A 21,611-nucleotide genomic window follows, 5' to 3' on the forward strand; every position below is an offset into this window, starting at 1 on the left:
TTCTAATCTTCTGTTTCTAAGTGTAAGGACAAAGAGATCAGATAGTAAGTTATATGTTTCTTTTCTTTGGTATTTGCATGAATATAAGTGCTGGAGTGCTTTGATTTGTATTCTTTTTGAATAAGGCTGTTTATTCAATATTCTTTTAAGCAATTGCCCTGTATTGTGTCACCTTAATACAGAGAGACCATTTGTATGTATTTTTCTTTCTTTTTTTTTGTTTATATAAAGCTTTCTTTTAAGACCTGTTGGAGTTTTTCTTTACTTCAGGGAAATTGAGTCTGTACTCACCAGGGAATTGGTGGGAGGAAGAAATCAGGGGAAATCTGTGTGCGTTGGATTTGCTAGCCTGATTTTGCATTCCCTCTCGGGAATAGGAAAGTCCTTTTTGTTTCCAGGACTGGAAACGGAGAGGGGGAGTCACTCTGTTTGGATTCACAGAGCTTGTGTCTGTGTATCTCTCCAGGAGCACCTGGAGGGGGGGGGAAGGGAAAAAGGATTATTTCCCTTTGTTGTGAGACTCAAGGGATTTGGGTCTTGGGGTCCCCAGGGAAGGGTTTTCAGGGGGACCAGCGTGCCCCAAAACACTCTAATTTTTTGGGTGGTGGCAGCAAGTACCAGGTCCAAGCTGGTAACTAAGCTTGGAGGTTTTCATGCTAACCCCCATATTTTGGACGCTAAGGTCCAGATCTGGGACTAAGGTTATGATAACATTACATATTTTCCATAAGATTTGTTGCAGTAGTATAATAGTGGTAGCAACAATGATATAAATAGTCATATTTTAATCATACAACATCACACAAGCTAATGAGCCATGGTATGGTATAACTTGCCAGCAGCAGCAGGTGGCAATTTAGCAGACCCCTGGCCATTAGCAGTTGACTCTGGATATGGTTCCAGATGGCATTATGCTCTTTGAACTGTCGGATCTTTTGAGATGATTTAAAAAAAACCAAGAGCAAAATGTATAGGACTCTTCAAACCACCCATTATTTGCTATTCATCCTTTACTTTAGGGAGATTTTCTAAAACTTTTACTGAATTTCTGTTTCCCTAGAAATGTTCTTCAGTGAATTACAATAGGCCATTACACCTTCTATAGTCATAATGTACTATAATTTGCATGCATAGCTAATTATATTGTCTAAGGGAGCACTTCACAGGATAAAAGATTTTGACAAGTTTAAGATTTAGAATATTGTCAATTTAGTGGCAGCTTAGGGAAACAAATGCTGTAGGGTTTGTTTTTAAAGTGAAATGTTTATTTTGATTCCTCTCATTCTGTAGAGTGTAGACCAGGGGTTCTCAAACTGGGGGTCGAGACCCCTCAGGGGGTCACATGGTTATTACACAGAGGGTTGTGAGCTGTCAGCCTCCACCCCAAACCCTTCTTTGCTTCCAGCATTTATAATCGTGTTAAATATATTTAGGAGTGTTTTAAATTTATAAGGGGGAGTGCATTCAGAGACTTGCTATGTGAAAGGGGTCACCAGTACAAAAGTTTGAGAACCATTGATGTAGACAATGCTTTGACCTAGTGGTTCTCCTACATCCTCCCTCAAATTACATTTTTACAGAGCTAAATTCTGCCCTGATTTCCAACCTGTGCATTTAGTCATATGTTATAAGTCAGGGCAGAATTTAGCCCATTATTATTTATTTATGAACAGTTAAATTGGGCAAGCTATTGATCCTTATTCAAAAATGTTATATTCCACTATTTCGTATATTAACCATATATAATAATAATGAAGATAGTGCTGTAAATGTGCAAATTCTGTGTAGATATGTATATACAATAACTCATTGGTTTCATTTCTATTCTAGTGCTTTCGAGTTACCACGTTAGTGTTTCATTTATTTTAAATAGTAATAAATAGCTTATAACACCACAAACTGTAAGGAAAGAAATAAGATCTGCACAAGAATATATATTTAACCCTCTGCTCATTCCCTTTCTTGGTGTTTTTTCATGGCTACCTGAAGCATCCTGTATCACACAGATGCTCAGCAGGCAACTTGTTTACAAGCAGCTTCCAGTGTAAAAGCCAGCTACAAAAGGGGAGTTTATATTGTCCCTTGCCACAGTCAGAGATACAAAGTAACAGTGAGCCTTTTAAGCCTAAAAGGGGCTCTCAGGTGAGAAGTTAGGTCAGCATTTACTATCTATCACGCACAGAGTTTCCCTGTGCAGTAATAATCTTTCTTCATCAAGTGCTTGCTCATGTCGATTCTATTCTAGGTATATGCACGCCCACGTGCATAGTCATTGGAGACTTTTGCCTTAGCAGTATTCAGAAGGTTGGCTGCGGGGCTCCCTTGAATATCGTGCTCATGCGTCAGTATATTAGGCACCACGACCCAATGCCCTCTCAGTTCCTTACCATCCCTGACTGTTGCTTAGAGTGCTTACAGTCCATTGTTCTGTCTCCTTTGTATTTAGTTGATAGGTACTTAGTTAGACCATTGTTTAGTTTTTGAATAGTAGTTTATAAGTTAGAGTCCCAGCTGGAACTTCACCTTGGAGTGGGCCATACCCCATTTCCTAGGCGTTAAGCCATGCTCATCTGCAGCTGGCCAATGCCCATTAGTGATCCCACGAGAGCTGTTTGAAGTGTTAAGGGGAGTCCCACTGAAAGGACAAGTGCAGGATCTGCAAAACCTTTTGCCCTTGAACTCAAAAGGAGCAGGATATCTGCTTGAGGGCCCTCCTCATGGAGGTTGCCCTTTGTCCTACCTTGGAGGCCTCTCGATCGGACTCCATGCCTGGCACTTTGTCATTGGTTTAGGGCAATCTGTGCCTGAAGCAGGCCTGGTGGCCAAAGAGCAAGTAGGCTGGATGGCACTGCAGATGCCAAGCCAGGCAACTGATCATGCTAAGTCCCTGGCATCTAAGGGCAAGCTAGTTATGGGACTATCCTCTAAAGAGGCAGAGCATCCCCAGACTGCAGGCATCAATCCTCATCACTGTGGCCTAGGATTCCGGCACTGCAGCCTCGGTCCCTGGTTAGAAGACTAAGGTCCCTGATGCCAAGATCTCCACCTACAAGGCATGGGACACCTGAGTGACTATGCTGATTCCTATACCCATGGTACCATCGGGCCTCCTACCAGAGATCACCATGGCACAGATCACAATCGCCTAGGTGGTCTCCCAGGTGTTGATTCCCCTCAGTGTGGGATCATTCCAGGTCACAGCACCAGCCGCTGGCTCCCTAGTATCGCTCTTCAGGCAGGCATTGGTCCTCGCCCTTTCCTTACCAGTTGCCAACAAGGTCAGTCGGCAGATTCAGACATCTACAGCTCCGCCCTGGTCACTGGAAGGGCAATGGTCTGAGGTGGAAGGGGAGTTCAGCCCCTCTCCAATAAAAAGCAAATTACTACCAGCCCGCAAGACCGGTGTGCCTCCTGTGGTGGCAGCACGGAGGCAGGGGAAGTGGCATGCTCCATGGCAGTACTGGAACCCATGAGGTGTTCATGTTATGCCAGTCCCATACTCCCACCTTTCCTCCCAAGCGACATAAGACAAACTTCCTATGGCAAAGTTAACACCTGAGTTGGAGCACGGTGCTGAATCCAACGTGGGGGTGACATAGTGAGCCCTGATGCCCAAGGAGCTGTCCCGAGACAACCAAGAGGAAGCCATCCCTCTTCCTGCAGCGCAGTCCTCTTAATCATCTTTGGATGAATTAACCAAGAACAAATGAGCAGCCCCCATTGATGACTTCAAGGAGCACCAGGCCCTGCTCAAAAGGGTGGCTGCCAATCTGAATTTGGAGGTTGAGAAGCTAGCAGAGGAGTTGAACGACCTCTTTAAAGTCATACGCTCCTTCACCCTGGCCCGGGTCACATTGCCCATCCACCCAGTGTCCTAAATCTTTGTTAAATCTTTGTGGCAGACCCCCCTCTTCCTTTCCACCTACCTCCAAGAAGGCGGAAAAGAGGTACTATGTCCTGGCAAAGGGATTTGAATATCTGTATACCCACCCTCCAGCGGGGTCCTTGCCATTTCTGCTGTCAATGAGAGGGATAGGCAGGGCCCGGCAAGTGGCACACTGAATAATGAAGACACCAAGAGGCTGGACTTGTTTGGTGGAAAATTTATTCAACAGCCAGCCTGCAATTTCATATGTCTAACCATCAGGCCCTGCTGGCAGGTACAACTTCAACCTGTAGGACTCCATCAGCAAGTTCAAGGAGGGTCTTCCACAGGACCGAGCCCAGAAGTTTGCCATCTTGGTGGACGAGGGCAAAGTGGTGGTGAGAGCCACCCTCCAGATGGCCTGGAATTCTGTGGATTCAGCAGCCAAGGTAATCACCTCTGCAGTGGTCGTGACGCCCAGCTCCTGGTTGTAATCCTCCGGGCTATCTCAGGAGATTCAGACTACTCTTCAAGACCTCGTGTTTGAGGCAGCAGGGATGACTGATGCATGACTCTATGGCTTTAAAGACTCCTGTGCCAACCTCCATTCCTTGGGCCTATACATCCCTCTGCAGGCTAGAAAGTTGTTCCATCCTTCACCTCCATTGATGTCCTGGGGTGTCCCCTGGTTCAGCTCCTGAAGGAAGATGAAGGAAGAGTCAAAGGGTTTAAGTGGCAGCACCCTTTGTCTTCCCATTCCTCTGCCCAGCCTGGTTCTTCCAGAGGCCAAGGAAGCCAGAAGCAGGTGTTTTGAGGATGCGCCTGAAGACAGCACCCCAGTCACTTCCCAGGATCCATCCCTCTTCCGGTTGGCCTGGTTGCAGCTGACCTTGGACTTCAAGCTACAACTGGCAGTTCATGGCCAACCCTCCTTCTCACCCCCTTTCCCCATCCTCCTTCAGGGACGCTTCTCATGTTCACGAGGTTGAGAACCTCCTGTGCCTGGAGGGTCTGGAGGAGGTCCCCTCAAAAGGGAAAGGGTTCTACTCCCACTGTTTCCTAATCCCCAAAGCAAAAGGGGACCTCAGACCAAGTCTCTCAAGAAGTTGAAGTTTCACATGGTCTCTCTGGCCTCCATTATTCCCTCCCTGGATCTGGGAGACTGGTATGCCACCCTCGACTTAAAGAACATATATTTGCATTTTCCTGGGGCACGGGCATTGCCTCTGTTTTGTGTTGGGCCATTGCCATTTTCAGTTCACAGCTCTGCCTTTGAGTCTCTCGTCAGCCCCAAGAGTATTTACAAAGTGGCCAGTGGCCGCTTACCTGAGGTGCTGAGCTGTGCAAATTTATCCATACCTTGATGACTGCTTAATAAAGGGGTGATACCAGAATCAGGTTCAGTGTCATTTCAACCTGCTTTGCTCCACCTGTCGTGACCTGGGGCTGTTAATAAATGAGAAAAAGTAAACTTTAGTTCCAGCGCAGCACATAGAGTTCATCGGAGCAGTCTTGGACTCTATTCGGGTCAGGGCCTAGCTTCCTGAGACCCAGTTCCAGGCCATGGCAGACTTGATCTTGTTCATGCAACCCACCCTCTTACCATTGCTCATTTGTGCCTGAGGCTGTTTGGCCATATGGCAGCCTGTACTTATGTGGTCCGGCATGCATGGCTCCACCTCAGGCGACTACAGGCATGGCTGGCATTGATCTACATCCCCAACAGACACAACATAGGCCATGTGGTCAAGGTCCTGGACCACATCCTGTCATCACTCACACAGTGGCAAAATCCTGCATTGGTGTTGGAGGAAGTTCCATTCACAGGGCCCCCCTGCCATCGGTTACCCTTGTCTCCAATGCTTCGGACCTGGGATGGGGAGTCCACCTTGGCAATCTCAGCATGCAAGATCGTTGGTTCTATCTAAATCATTCCCTACACATCAATGTCAGAGAGCTCAGAGTGGTCCTCTTGGCCTGCCACACCTTCATACCTCACCTAAAAAGCAAGGTGGTCCAGGTCCTGACAGACAATACAGTGGCTATGTTCTATATCAACAAGCAAGGTGGAACTAGGTTGCCTGCCCTTTTCCGGAAAGCCCTCAGGCTATGGGACTTCTGTGTACAACACAACATCCATCTTGTAGCCGCACACCTCCCCGGGCCAGGAATGCCTTGGCAGATCACCTTAGCAGGACCTTCTCGTTTCGCCATGAGTGGTCTCTCCATCCATAGGTGGGCTACTCCACAGGTGGACCTGTTCACGTCCAGGCAGAACAGGAAATGCCACATTTTCTGCTCCTTTCAGGGGTTCGACAGAGGTTCCCTGTCAGGCACTTTCCTGCTTCCGTGGTCAGGAGTTCTAATGTACACCTTCCTCCCAGTTCCACTGATCCACAGAGTCCTGTGAAGTTCAAGCAGGACAGGGCAAAAGTGATCCTCATAGCGCTGGCATGTCCGCACTAACGCTGGTTCAGCATGCTGCTGGACTTTTCGGTGGCTGCTCCATTATGGCTACTGCTCTGGTTGGATCTGCTGTCACAAAACCACGGCAGTTTTCTGTATCCAGACCTGATGGTTTGGCTGCTGCATGGTTAAATGCAGAGGAACAGGAGTGCTCAGTGGGTGTCCAACAGGTCCTGTTGGGCAGCAGAGAGCCCTCCACCAGGGCAGCCTATCGGGCTAAATGGAAGCGGTTCGCTTGTTGGATCTCAAATAAATGCATTCGGCCCAAGCGGGCCTCGCTGCAGTTAATCCTGGACTACCTTTTGCATCTCAAGCTCCAAGGCTGTCCCTTTCAATTATCAAGGTCCACTTGACTGCTATATTAGCCTTCCATCCATCACTTGAAGGTAAGTTGGTTTTTGCCCAGGACATGACTGCCAGGTTCCTCAAGGGCCTCAAGCATCTCTATCCGCACATCAGGGACCCCATCCCTCCGTGGGACCTGAAACTTGTGCTGTCACGGCTCACAAGAGCCCCCTTCCCTTCAAGCCTCTGGCTTCCTTCTCTCACTTTCTCCTTTCCTGGAAGGTCGCATTCTTAGTTGCAATGATATCTGCCCGCTGGGTCTCTGAGATTAGAACGCTTACCTCAGAGCCGCCCTATGCAGTCTTTTACAAAGACAAGGTCTAGTTGCAGTTGAACCTGGCTTTCCTGCCCAAGGTGATCTCACAGTTTCATACAGGCCAGGACATTTACTTATCTGTTTTTTCCCCAAAGCCACATAACAAGGAGGAGGAAGAGCATAGGTTGCATTCCCTAGACATAAGGAGGGTGCTAGTCTTCTACATTGAAAGGACCATGCCATTCCATGAGTTGACGCAATTGTTCATCGTGGTGGCCAACAGGATGAAAGGTCATCCAGTGTCTGCTCAAAAAATTTCTTCTTGTATCACTGCCTGCATTCACTGCTGATATGATTAGGCAAGGGTGCCACCTCCGGTGATTGTGAATACCCACTAAACCAGAGCGCAAGCCTCTTCGTCAGCTTTCCTAGCCCAGGTGCCTATCCAGGACATCTGTAAGGTAGCCACCAGGTCATCTATCCACACGTTCACGTCCCATTATGCGCTTATCCAGCAGGCTCAGGATGATGCTAGTTTTGGTAGAGCAGTGTGGCAAGCCGCAGGACCATGAACTCTGACCCCACCTCTGAGGATATTGCTTATGAGTCACCTAGAATGGAATCGATAAAAGCAAGCACTCAAAGAAATAAAAATGGTTACCCACCTTTCTGTAACTTGTTGTTCTTCGAGATGTGTTGCTCATGTCCATTCCATTACCCACCCTCCTGCCCCTTTGTCGGAGTTGCCAGCAAGAAGAAACTAAGGGGGCGCATGTTCGGTGGCATACTGACGCATGAGCGCAGCACTCAAGGGGACGCCACAGCTGACCCTACAGATACCACTAAGGCAAAAGTCTCTGACTGTGCACGTGGGTGCACACACACCTAGAATGGAATGGACATGAGCAACAAATCTCGAAGAATAACAATTATGAAAGGTAGGTAACAGTTTCTCTCTCTCTCCCAATCTCTCTCTCAGCCTCCAACCCCCTAATTCCCCCGATACTTAAAAGTTCAGTATCAGGCCCCGAGATCTTAAATATAAATGGCAACATTCATTTTGTTCATTTAAATATCTTCTATAATCCTTTTCAGAACATGAGGGTGCGGACAGTAAAAGGACAAGATTATTATTCCAAATCAGGGGCAAAATTCCATGGAAAAATGGAACAGAAATTTCTTCTGGTTGACTGTAAGAAAGTCATGTATGGTACTTACAGGTAAGTTCAATACACAAAGCTGTGAATAGAATATGTTTTCTTAAAGATAATCAGAATATGACTCTTTCATGAGAACTCATTTTGCTATTTCTGAAAATGGTCAGTATACTCTATGTTAACTTTGATATAATATATATTGTATATTATTTAATAACTCTGACATAGAAGTTTTGTTGGCCAAATTTTGAACTCCTCATTCAGTATTTAGTGAATAACGACCCAAACAGACTCAATTTGGCTTCAGTTCAAAGAAGTCAGTTAAAACAGAGACCATGTCTACAACGCTGCTGCAATCGATGCAGTGGGAGTCTATTTGATGGGACTAGTGATGACTGCAGATTGCTCTCCCGTCAACTCTGGTACTCCACTGGAATGAAAAGAGGTAAGTTGATGGGAGGGCATCTCCCATTGACGCAGTGCAGTGTAGACACCGCAGTAAGTCGACCTAAGCTACGTTATTCACACAGCTGGAGTAACATAACTTAGGTCGACTTACCCCGGTAGTGTAGACAAGACCAGAGTGAGGACCCCAGTATTTGTCCCATACCATTTAATTATTCTTATTTAATATTCACCTTAGAAAAGATTACCAAGGTATATTTCATAAACTCTCCTGTTAAACTTTTATTTGTAATAGTCCTCCAGATACTTACATCGTTAATTTGTTCTTTCCTGTTTTGTATTCTACACTGTGATCCAAATTCAGAGGTGATAATGTATAAGGTAAGATAAGTTAGACTCTCTTACACTTGGTTAGATTTCCTTGGACCAACTTATACCTACTTAACAATATACAAATGTGCCAAGGGAGTAAAAATTGGCATAACTTACATACTCAGGAGCTGGAAGAGACTATAAAAATGTGGAAAGCTAAAAGGAGGATGGCCAACTTCGTCTTTCACATTATTAGACATTTTTCTTTGCTTTTCTTGCAACACTTCTCTCTTTTGGGCTCTCAAATTTATTTGCAGTAACATAGAGATTATGGGCTAGATCCTCAGCTGGTATCTGATAGAATTCTGCCAGTGTACACCAGCTGACAATCTGTCCCTCTATGCTTAGTGAGACTCAGCTAACTAAATTCAGATGTGAGGTGTGCAAGGTGATGAGGGAAGTGACAGGTTCAAAAGTGAGTAAGTATAAGGACACAGAGGGAATCTGACTGGTTTGACATTTTTCACCGATAATGCCTTTGAAATGTTAGTGTCTGTGAGAATATGACTTTGAAAATTACTATGTCTTAAAGAAAAGCATTTTAGAAAATTACAGTTTTCATGACCAGGCACTTTGGGGCCTAAATCATCCATTTCTGCTGATATTAAGCTTCCATTAAAAAAAAAAGTTTTAAGCATTATGATGGCTAGGATTATCATATTTGAATTTGTCTTCTAAAAATTAGTTAAAACTACAGAACTTTTTAATGTGCAGTAGTACAGTATGCTCATTTAATAACTTGATTACAATGAATTGAGAAATAGAACTGTTTTACAGGAGTCATTAAGTTAATTTTTCATGTAATTTCAGTATATTTTCATATTTCTTTCTTAAAAAATACAAAATTAACTGAACAAATAAAATAAAAGAAGTAAGACATTCAAATTAACTCAACAATCCTTATTACTATTATCAGGACCAACAAATTGTAACATATTGCTTAATACCTTCACTTTCAGTTGTCTTTCATTATTTTGACACAAGGAAGAATGGCAACATAACATAAATGTATATCTGTTACATGTAATATACAAAATATAGCATCACGGTGTGGCACTTTACTCATGAGAGAATTCGATGTCAAAAATATAAAAATTCTGCACACAATATTTTAAAACTCTGCATATTTTATTTGTCAAAATAATGCAATATAATCACTCTGGTTTCAATTATTTCAGTAATTTATTTAAACTACAATACAATGGATGGAGAATGGGAGTGGGGAGCATTGGAGGAAATCCCCCAACTTCCTTTCCTACTAGTAATGTAGCTAGGTTTGATTCTATATTTCTAGTTATTAGTCAACAAATAAATGCAGCCATATGCTCAGTGTTACATCACAGGCAACTGAACAGTAAGTGAGGACTGGGAAATTAACTCACAATTTATATTGGCTACTGACCATCTCCAGAAAGATCAGTAGCAAACAGTTCATGGAGCACATTTTGATAGAAAAATGTTTCAGTCCAAAAATTTAGGCCAGTTCTAATCACTAAAGCACCATAAGCATTTATAAGGCCATAATGTCCTTTACACCACTCTGGCAATGTAAAGGAGCCTTAAACCTTTTCCACCTGTTTTATACTCCTGGGGGAATTCACTAAACAGGCAGGCTGCTACATTGTGCTCTGCCTGAGGGGACAGAGCCTGCCCCATGCCTACTTCCTCAGAAACACCCCGAAGCCCGGCCCCTCCATGCCAAGCTGTTATAGTATTTTTCCCCAATCTGAACCTTAGAGTCCAAAAGTTGGGGTACCAGCATGAATTCCTCTAAGCTTTATTACCTGCTTAGATCTAATAAGCTGCCACCAATCAGGAATTCCAGTGCCTGATACACTCTTGTCCCCCCAAAACCTTCCCTGGGGACCCCCAAGACCCAGACCCCCTGGATCTTAACACAAGGAAAGTAAACCCCTTTCCTCACTGTTGCCTCTCCCAGACTTTCCCTCCCTTATCTTCCCCTCCAGGTGTTCCCTCCCTGGGCTCCTGGAGAGATAGACAGATTCACGCTCCGTGAATCTAAAACAAAGGGATTCCACTCTTCTCCCCTCCCTCTCCCTTCCCTGTTAAGTACAGACTCAATTCCCTAGAGCCTCAACAAGGGGAAAAATCAGACAGGTCTTAAAAGCAAAACTTTTAATAAAAAGAAAGAAAAAAAGTAAAAATTATCTCTGCAATTTAGATGGTAAAAGTTACAGGGTCTGTTAGCTTATAGACACTAGAAAGAAGCCTCCCCCCAGCAAAAATACAATTCAAAATACTTCCAGCAAATACACATTTGCAAATACAGAAAACAATCAAAAAGACTATAACCCACCTTTCTTACTAAATTACTCACTATTCTGACTGTATAAGAGACTGTAGCAGGGAGATTGGCAAGAAACCTGGTTGCACGTCTAGTCCCTTTCAGGACCCAGAGAGAACAAAACCAAATCCAAAAAACACAAACAAAGGCTTCCCTCCACCGAGATTTGAAAGTATCATGTCTCCTGATTGGTCCTCTGGTCAGGTGTTTGGTTCCCTGTTTGTTAACCCTTTACAGGTAAAAGAGACATTAACCCTTAACTATCTGTTTATGACACGAGCGTGCTGCAATAGCGAGCGGGACAGAGTGTCTCCCTCTCACACATGCACAACTGCCTAGACCCTCCCCCCAGCAGTGATTTACATCTCAACTAGCGGCTCCGTGTGCCTGAACCAACCTGCCTGCGATGCTGGGGAAGGGTGTGTGACCACTCTTTGGGCTTCCCTTTGCTCCCCCATCAGAACTCATTTTTTCTGCAGGGAAGCAAAGAAATCTGTGGGGAACATGAATTTTGTGCAAACACAGTGATGTAGAATTCCCCCAGGAGTAACACTTGTTTATCACAATGGCATTAATACATCCATGTGACACAACATTTATAGTAGGGTTTTTTTGCATTTTTTGCTGATGTAAAGCTACGTTCTCCATTAATGCTGTGATTGGCACATCCTTCAAACATTCTGAACACACTACAAGAGAGTTACATTTCCATTATCAGAATATTATGTATGTATGTTATGAAGAGATTTCACTACCCAATTCTCGGGGTCTAAATTTATTTAACAATTCCAGTGCACATATTTTTGAGGATTTTTTTAGTGCTTGTCAACACACAATTAGTTTGTGGCAAGCTGGGGTGTGAATTTACCCCATTCTAACTGTCTGCATGGACGCTGCTGAATCACATTAAAAGTTTCTTAATGTGCTTTGATCTAGTCCTCTTTAAAATTAGATTACACTGAAGCACATTAACAAACTACTAATGTATGACAGCAGGGAGCACACAGACAGTTAGTCCACAGCAGGCTAACTTGGAGTAGATTCACATCCTAGCTTGCAGCAAAGTAAATGTTTGTGTAGACAAGCTCTTATTTATTCAGAATTGTGGAAAGACTTTTGCATATATTCCTAATTTACTATTTTCATATAATAATACAAATTACTTATGCATACCATGGGCCTAATTTTCAGATGTGGCCTTTGAATTGCAGGGCTAATTTTGCACCTACAAATAATTGTACATACAGTTTTACATACACTATTAATTGCTAGTGAAATTATTTGCACATGTACATCTATCTACCCAATTTGTGGATGGAAACATTGAAATTTATAGTGTGTGTAAGTACAATTAGATAGTTACAGGCCTAATGCAGCTCCCACTGAAATCAATGGTAAGTCTTCCAGTGAATTCAAATGGAGTTGGGTCAGGCCCTCCATATCTAAGTGCCATGAATCATGCCCACAGTTAACTGCGTGACTAAGTATTTTTGTGCATGAAAAATTGTGCTTGCTAAATCAGAGACTGGGAGGAGATGCTCATAATAATAAGGCCTGGTATGATGCATTTGTCCAAAAGTTTTAAAGTATTGCTAATTGTAATTTGTTCTGCTTTCAGCTTTATGTGGTCATTTGAAAAAACCAACCTCAGCATGGTTCAAGTTATCACAGGACAACTGGTTGAATCCTTTGATGAAGAGTTTAGGACACTGTATGCTCGTTCCTCTGTTCCTAGTTCATTTGCCCCAGAATTAGTTAGGGTAAATAGTCACAGGATACTCTGGGAGAATGACACATGCCAGCATTCACAGTCTTCTTTAGCTTCAGTTTCCAGCCAACGAAACCTTTTTGGTAGGCAAGACAAGATTCACAAACTAGATCCCATTTACTTGAAAACTCGAGGAAGATATGCAGGGAATGAAATAAATACATATGGTTTGAGAAATCAAACCTACAACAAACTACCCTTTCATCCAGGTTTTAACATGCAAAATAAAATTCAGCAGAATCAACCAAGTGAACAAAATGAGCATTGGAAGAGACACAGTTATGCTGGGGAAAACCCAGAAAGGACTCCTTATTTTTTGCTACACAGAGCTATTAATCGGGCCAATAATCTATCAAATGCTTGGAAGATGCCATCTGATAGTCTTAGTATTGTATCTTCATTAAAGGGAGGCTATACAAACAACTGCAATGCACCCCAACAGAGTTTTGCTGATCGGTTTTCACAGCCAAAGATAAATATTGCAGAAAGAAATTCAATTGTACGGAGGTCTTTCAATGGAACAGATAATCATATCCGCTATCTGCAGCAGAGGATGCCAACCCTTGAACACACTACAAAATCATTTCTCCGTAACTGGCGAATTGAGTCATACTTAAATGATCAGTCAGATTCTGCTGCCGATTGCAGTGGATCAGCAGTCGGTGATAGGTATGAGGGCTATGACACTGCAGAAAATATTAAAGCTCATGCCCTTTATTCTCATTCTCGCATGAGGTCATCATTAGCTTTTAAGCCAACTTTGCCAGAACAGCAGGAAGTAAGCAGCTGTACAAGTTCTTCAAATTCAACTATTGTTGGTTCAGAGGAAAGTGAAACACCTAAAGGGACACCCAATCATATCCCAATTGTGAAAAATGTGACCGACAAAGAATCATCAGAGGTCAGCACTAGTGTCCCACCTGATTCAGATGAACCAAAAAAATCTGGAATACAGGTTGCAGAAAACAAAAAACCTATTGTATATCCAAATGCCGCTCAGGACCCATCTATCTACATGTACACAGCCTTCTATGCAAACAGACCAGCGGAAAATGTGAAGAACCACCAAAATGAGAATATACTAAAAAGGCGAAGTTTCCCTATGTTTGATAACTTCAAGTCCACTTTGGATCATGGTGTCAACAAACAGGCATCCAGCTATGTGTACAGCACATTGACTAGGCAGAGACTTAAGCAGCCAGAAAATCTAAAGCCCCCAGAGAGTGCAATAAAAAACTCTAAAAGCTTTCACAGTGTGACCAATCACATAGAACATGAAGATAAAAATCTTGAAGAAGAATCAAAGAGCCCCACTACCACTAAGGCCATCTCTGTGGCTGCTCTAGCCGAAGACAGCAAAGAGGAACCTAGCAAAGAATGTACTTTAAAGAAAGAAAATAAGAATTCTCCAAGTTTCCTGAAAAAGGGATCCCAGAAACTGAGGTCATTGCTGAATCTCACACAAGACAAGAAGGAAAACTTGTCAAAAAACAAAGCTCCTGTGTTTTATAGAATGTGCAGCAGTTCTGACACGCTGGCTTCGGAAGGCGAAGAGACTCAAAAGCCAAAAATATCTGAGACTAAGGCTGATTCCTCTCCAAGAAAAAAGAGGACCACATCATCCAATTCACAAGGCAGCTTGCATAAAAGTAAAGAGGATGTCACTGTGAACCCACCAAAGTCTCCCAAGCCTCCAAAGTCTCCCAAGCCTCCAAAGTCTCCAAAACCTCCATTTGATGAAAGCAGTAAAAAGTGCCCTACTTTATGCCCCCCTGAAAAGTTCTTAGAAACTCTAGGAGATGCATCCACTCCAAGATTTAATACTGAACAGATCCAGTACCAAGAGGTGAAAAAAGCTGTAACTAATGCTACCCAGGAAACCGCACCTGTTTCTAGTTCTCCACAAAGAGTAAGCACAATGACATCCCAACCTGGAAACTCAAAGAACAAAGAGGAGTTATTAAGATCTCGTTTGAGTGAAAGACGTGTTTATAGTCGCTTTGAGCCATTCTTGAAGATGGAGAGCTCTGGTCAGCCAGCAAGAAATACACCCAAGAGCAGTACACACCTCCCAGAAAAAGAAAGCAAAACCTTAGAGAATAACTGTGCAAGGGGCAATCAGGTGGCTCATTATAACTCGACTGCATACCATCCATTACAGCCAAACGAAAACAAGCTTCGAGGATTTATGCAAAAGTTTGGAAACTTACTGTACAAAAACAAGTAACACCCATATAGTATAACACCATATGAGAACTGTGTGAAAAATAGCAAAGGCAGCAGGACTGTAAGTATTTAACTGACTTAGACTGATGGGCAGGCCTGTAAAGTTTACAAGGGTTTCTGCAGGGGTTAGAACTTTGGAATTGATGTATATGTTTTTATGTAATAAACCTAGAGGAGTTATACTTCAGTCATTACACAAGTTCTATATCTAAAAGATGTTTTAAATGAGATGTTTATAATATTTATACTGTAAAATTAATTTGAGTTAGATACTTCCCCTCATGCTGAAAGTATGTAATAATATCTTAGACGTGTGAAAAAGAGGGAGGAGGTTTTTTAAACTCCAACTAATATTTTTTTCAAAAACCTGTCATTTAAAAATAGAATAAGTGGTCTGCTATGTCTTTTCAGCATTTATGTGCTCTTGAAAGTAATAAAAGCAGACGTTAATTCATTGTATGTTACTTAGCCATTTAAACTAATTTTTGAAAGCCTCTTACTTTACCATATTACTGATTGTCCCCACAGACTATATTGAACTGTGAGGGTAACAAATGGAGAATCTCTCTTATTGAACTGAATATTGTATGTAATTACATATCACCACAAACCTCAAAGTGACCCTCACACCAGGGTGTAGTGTACTTTTTTACAATGTGAAGTGGTTGTAACTGTAGGGTGACATTTTAAAAACTATTGATGCATCAAGATTTTTTGAAAGTAGTCTGCAGTTGGAGTTAAACCTCAAATGTACAGTTAACTTTTTATCATATCTGCCAATATTCCATAATGCATCCTTAGAAACATGTGCTTTCCCATGTTTTTAAATTTGGAGCATCAAGGAAGAAAATTAGTCTGTGGATTACCATTTCTCAGGCAAGTCTGTATGTTTCCCATGCAGTATCTAGCTTTAAATGTTAGCAATTGAATTTGCAATTCTAACTTAAGTAGTCCAATTAAAAAAATTTGTAGGCACTTATTTCATTCAAAACTTGAAGTATTTCCAAAGATTAAAGTAGTGGAAGCAACAAAAAACCTTTTAGACAGACTGGGTAAAATCTGGTTTCATTGGTGTCAGTGGTAAAATACCCATTGACATTAGTGGAGCCAAGATTTCACCTATCTTGTTTATAAACTTCTGTTCCTTATTTCTTCCTACTTACTATATGGACCAAAGGACCATGTACAGGAATGCTCTCTGTTCACTTGACCAGCTTGCATTCAAATCATTTTTTTAAAGTATGGAAACATTCACAAACTCTTTTCATTTGAATCAGTCAGTGCTAATTTAAGGATTTCTCAAATTGAGATAATCTGTTTGCAAAATTCGGGTGTTCTACCAGTGACTTCAATGGACATTGGATCAGGACCCAACCATTTTATTTAACTGAGACATGAGTAATTCCCATTGAAGTCAATAAGAGTTACTTGTATCAAGCAGTAAGATAATCAGGACCCCACTACTGTGCATAGTAAATATAAGAAGAGTATGAGAGAGACAAGGTTGGTGAAGCATATATTTTATTGGACTGACTTCTCTTGGTGATAGAGAGAAGTTTTTGATCTTCTACAGAGCTCTTCTTTAGATCTGTGAAACCTTGTCTCTCTAATATCCTGGACCACCATGGCTACAACAACATTTCATATGAGAAGAGTATGATACTGACAATTAATATTTAATGTTAATTCATTCACAAACATTTATTTTTAATGTCTATACCTGAACTGATTGTTGAGATGAGCACACCAGTGATTTCTGTATGTTATTTCCTTTATTTTAATGGTGTGTGTGTAGGGGGGCGGGATTGTGAATAAGAATATTGTACTGTTGAGGAGAGCAAGTCCCAGTCAAATAACTTCTTTAAATAGCAACCATATTTTCATGTAGCAATTGTTAATATTATGGAAAAAGTTGTCTTGGCCCTGGTTATGATCTCACTTAATTTAGCTTTATCTATATAACTTGGAACAACTATGGCCTACAGCACCATAGTATCTAAAGATATGTCTACACTACGAAATTAGGTTGAATTTATAGAAGTCGATTTTTTAGAAATCGATTTTATACAGTCGATTTTGTATGTCCCCAGTTAAGACCATGAAGACCATTAACTCGGCGGAGGGTGTCCACAGTACCGAGGCTAGCATTGACTTCCAGAGCGTTGCACTGTGGGCAGCTATCCCACAGTTCCCACGGTCTCTGCTGCCTATTGGAATTCTGGGTTGAGATCCCAGTGCCTGATGGGTCAAAAACATTGTCGCAGGTGGTTCTGGGTACATGTCGTCAGCTCCCCGCCGCCCCCCCCAGTGAAAGCAACAGCAAACAATCATTTCTTGCCTTTTTTTCCTGGGTAACCCGTGCAGACATCATACCATGGCAAGCATGGAGCCCACTCAGCTTACCATCGCCATATGTCTCCTGGATGCTGGCAGATGTGGGACTGCATTGCTACACAGCAGCAGCTCATTGCCTTTTGGCAGCAGATGGTGCATTACAATTGGTAGCTATCGTCGTCGTCTCGTTGGATGTTCTTTTAGCTGACCTCGGTGAGGTCGGTCAGGGGCGCCTGGGTAGACATGGGTGCTCCTTGCAGACCTTGGTGAGGTCTGTCAGGGGCACCTGGACATAAATGGGAGTGACTCCGGGTCATTCTCTTTTTAAGTTTTGTCTCCCGGAGATTCAGTCCTGCCTGCAGTCATACTGCACTGTCTACTGCCAGTGTAAGATGTATGAGAGAGATGGAGTGGATCAAAACAAGAAAGAGACCAGATTTGTTTTGTATTCATTTGCTCCCCCTCCCTCCCTCCGTGAAATCAACAGCCAACAATTGTTTCAGTGAGGTCTGTCAGGAGCACCTTTAAAAGTTTAATAGAGATTCTGTTCTGCCTGGAATGGGGGGGAGGGACAGCTCAGTGGTTTGAGCATCGATCTGCTAGACCCAAGGTTTTGAGTTCAGTCCTTGAGGGGGCCATTCTGTGTAACAGTTGTGTATGTTTCTCCTTGATGCAAACCCACCCCCTTTGTTTATTTTAATTTCCTGTAAGCCATGTCGTCAGTCGACCCTCCCTCAGCACTGCTGCAGGTCCCTGTTATAGCCTCTTTCCTTCATGCCCTTGGAGATTTTTTCAAAAGTTTGGACATTTCATCTTTTGGAACGGAGTTCTGATAGCACAGATTTGTCTCCCCATATAACAATCGGAATCCATACCTCCTGTTTGGTCCATGCTGGAGCTCTTTTGGATTCTTGGACTACATCATGGTCACTTCTGCTGATGAGATCTGCAGTCACCTGCAGATTGGCCATGCTGGCCAACAGGAAATGAGATTCAAAAGTTTGTGAGGCTTTTCCTGTCTACCCGGCCAGTGCATCTGAGTTGAGAGCGCTGTCCAGAGCAGTCACAATGGAGCATTCTGGGATAGCTCCCAGAGGCCAATACCGTCAAACTGCATTCACACGACCCCAAATTCAATCTGACAAAGTTGATTTCAGTGCTAACCCTCTCGTCGGAGGAGTACAGAAATCAATTTTGAGCTCTTTAGGTTGAAAAAAATGGCTTTGTCGTGTGGACGGGTGCAGGGTTAAATCGATGTAACACTGCTACATTCGACCTAAACTCGTAGTGTAGACCAGGGCTAAGTGTTCTACACTCCTGTCACCCCACTGAGTTATTTCTGATTTATACTAACATATAGTGATCTACCCTTGTTGCCCATTCCGAGCTTCTGGCAAACAGAGGCTAGGGACACAATCTCTTCCCATCCTGGCTAGTAGCCACTATTGGACCTATCTTCCATGAACCCTGTTACAGTCTTTTTTGAACCCTGTTACAGTCTTGGCCTTCACAACATCCTCTAGAAAAAGAGTTCCACAGATTGACTGTGAGTTGTGTGAAGAAATACTTCCTTTTGTTTGTTTTAAATCTGCTGCCTATTAATTTCATTTGGTAACCCCCTAGTTCTTATGTTATGAGAAGGAGTAAATTACACTTCCTTATTTACTTTTGCCACATCAGTCATGATCATATAGACCTCTGTCATACCCCCATAGAGGTCTATAAAATCATTCAGTTTGAAACCTAAAGGAGATGTGACCCAAAGATAATAGGCCCTACCTAGCTGAACTCTGAATTTCCAGATGCTGTTAAGACAGCAGATTGGTCCATGAAATTTGAAAGATAAAGTAAAATGTATAATCAGTGATTGATGTGAAAGGATTTCCCCCTCCCATAGCACTCCTCAAAAATTCCAGTGAAGGGATATGCTATTTAATTCTTACAAAAAAATAAAAATAAAATAAAATAAAACACATGCCTGATTTGTTCATTGGCTGTGTCAGAAACCTGCTTGTTCCTCCTCACCTATGGCTGTGATGGGAGTCCTTGAACTATAATGTGCTGCATTTCACCTAGAACCCTCTCCTGGTCCCATTAAAATCACAATGGTTATTGCCAGTGACTTCGATGATGCGGGTTCAGGACATTTTCCAAAGAACAGTTATAAGCAAAATTACATGTAATAACAATAACTATTATATAATGGGGATGGTATTTACAGTCAGTGGTGATCTCTTGTGTCTCAGTTGTATGTTGGGTCTTTCTCTTTCCCTCTACCAAAAGTTTTCCGTTCCTTCTTAGCTGAGATATTTGCAGAAAGTATATGAATTGCTTCACTAATACATGTTGTTAGTTTGCCTTTTGCATGCTGAAGTGGCATAGCTGGAGTGTTCAGTACAGAAAATGCCTCCTCACAACTCTAGGGGACTGCCCAGTATGGACTCCTGTTAGTCTCTAGACCAGTGGTCCCCAACCTTTTTCGTCTGGCGCCGGCCAGATGAAATACTGTGGCGGCGGTCAAGCATCTGCCGAAATGCTGCTGAAATTCGGTGGCATTTCGGCAGCGACGCCTCTGGATGACGCCGCTTGTGGAAGCTTGCGGCAAGCGGTGTCATCCAGAGGCGTCGCTGCTGAAATGCCGCCGAATTTCACAGCATTTCGACGGATGCTCGACTGCCAGCCAGGACATGTGCCCGCAGGCACCGCGTTGGGGACCCCTGCTCTAGACAGCAGCATTTTTTATTATTACATTTTTTATGATCAGCAAGTTTTCAGGAGGGTGTCTCAATTAAGAAAACTCCCCTGGAAAACATACAAGCTGCAGAGCTACTCATGGCCCTGTAAGTCAGGATCTGTAAGCAATGGAAGCTCATTTATTTGCATTCTCCTGCCCTAGGCAGCTCTGCAGCATACCACAATGGAATGTTCATATTATTCCTTTTGGGGCTACCATTGCAGGTGCTAAAAATGGCAGTTCTGTGTGTGTGTACATACATGTAGTAAATCTTATGAGATATAGTTTGTTACAATTTTTGGAAAATTACTATTTCTTCTATCAAAGACAGATTGTTAATTGAAGAGAAAGACCATATAAACATTTCCAGTAAAATGCACATAATATACATTTGTTTGCTAATTGGCATTCTCTCTCTAGATGGATATGGTTGAGAAAATTGGCGGGGGGGTGGGGGAAAGGGCAATAGACTGACACTCTTTCTATACAAGTAGAGTACATAGGGTGTAACATAGGCCAGGAAAAAACCTTCCTGTGCGAGTCTCCTATTAAAATACTGACAGGATACCACTAGCAACATTTTATTTTATTTGCTGATTTAAGTATACACTGGATGTAAAACACCAAATATTTGCATGTGAACATAGTGCATTTAAGTGTCTGTTCTACAATGCCTGTTCTTGCCTCATCTAGCAGTCAAAGAGCTCAAAAACCTGATTTTAATGGCTTTTGTATCAAGCTCTTAGAACCCAGTTTAGCAAAGCATTTAATCATGTGCTTCTCTTTAAGCACTCAAGTAGTCCTAGCATAAAGTTAAAGTATAAAATTAAGCATGTGCTTAAGTGCTTTCCTTTATCATAGTCTAAAAACTCATAATACTACTTGGGCATCAAATCACATATTCCAATCAATTGTTAATCTAAATATATGGGTTTTTATTTACTTAGAGCAATGTCTGGATTTCACACAGCCAAGCTGTAGCTAGATCTGGATTTTATTGCCCCTTCCAAACCCCATGTAAATGGTAGCTATTGCTTCTGCCTTTTGTAATCTAGATGATGCAAAGGAAATAGACAGGCTATTATATACACATATATAAGCCTCCAGAATTGGTATTCTTGATTGCAAAGCAGAAAACAGAATTTAAAAATGCTTTGAAAGCACCAGGGAATTCCATGAAGCTAGGTTTTGGCCATACCAGATGAATATGTCTGTTTCTAGTCTGGATTTAGTTTTGCACTGTTATTCATTATGTAAACTCTGGTTTCTCAATGGAAATACTTACATTACATTGTAGTTAATGCTATGCATATACTGTATATGTACAAATGCAAACCAAAATTTGTCATGAAATAATTTATTACTTTTATTATTTTTT

General features: G+C 42.3%; 1 protein-coding gene across 1 annotated transcript in view; it reads left to right on the top strand.

The window, feature by feature from the left end:
• FAM83B (family with sequence similarity 83 member B) overlaps positions 1-15,333 on the top strand; it is a 72,556-nt gene extending 57,223 nt beyond the window's left edge. The window contains exons 4-5 of the mRNA XM_030555627.1: positions 8,028-8,152; positions 12,790-15,333. Of these exons, the coding sequence (XP_030411487.1) occupies positions 8,028-8,152; positions 12,790-15,166 (2,502 nt within the window). The 3' untranslated portion in view covers positions 15,167-15,333. The remainder of the gene's footprint in view (positions 1-8,027; positions 8,153-12,789) is intronic.
• The last annotated feature ends 6,278 nt before the right edge of the window (positions 15,334-21,611 follow it).

Source organism: Gopherus evgoodei, chromosome 3 (genome assembly GCF_007399415.2).
Source record: "Gopherus evgoodei ecotype Sinaloan lineage chromosome 3, rGopEvg1_v1.p, whole genome shotgun sequence".
In the NCBI taxonomy this organism is placed as follows: domain Eukaryota; kingdom Metazoa; phylum Chordata; order Testudines; family Testudinidae; genus Gopherus; species Gopherus evgoodei.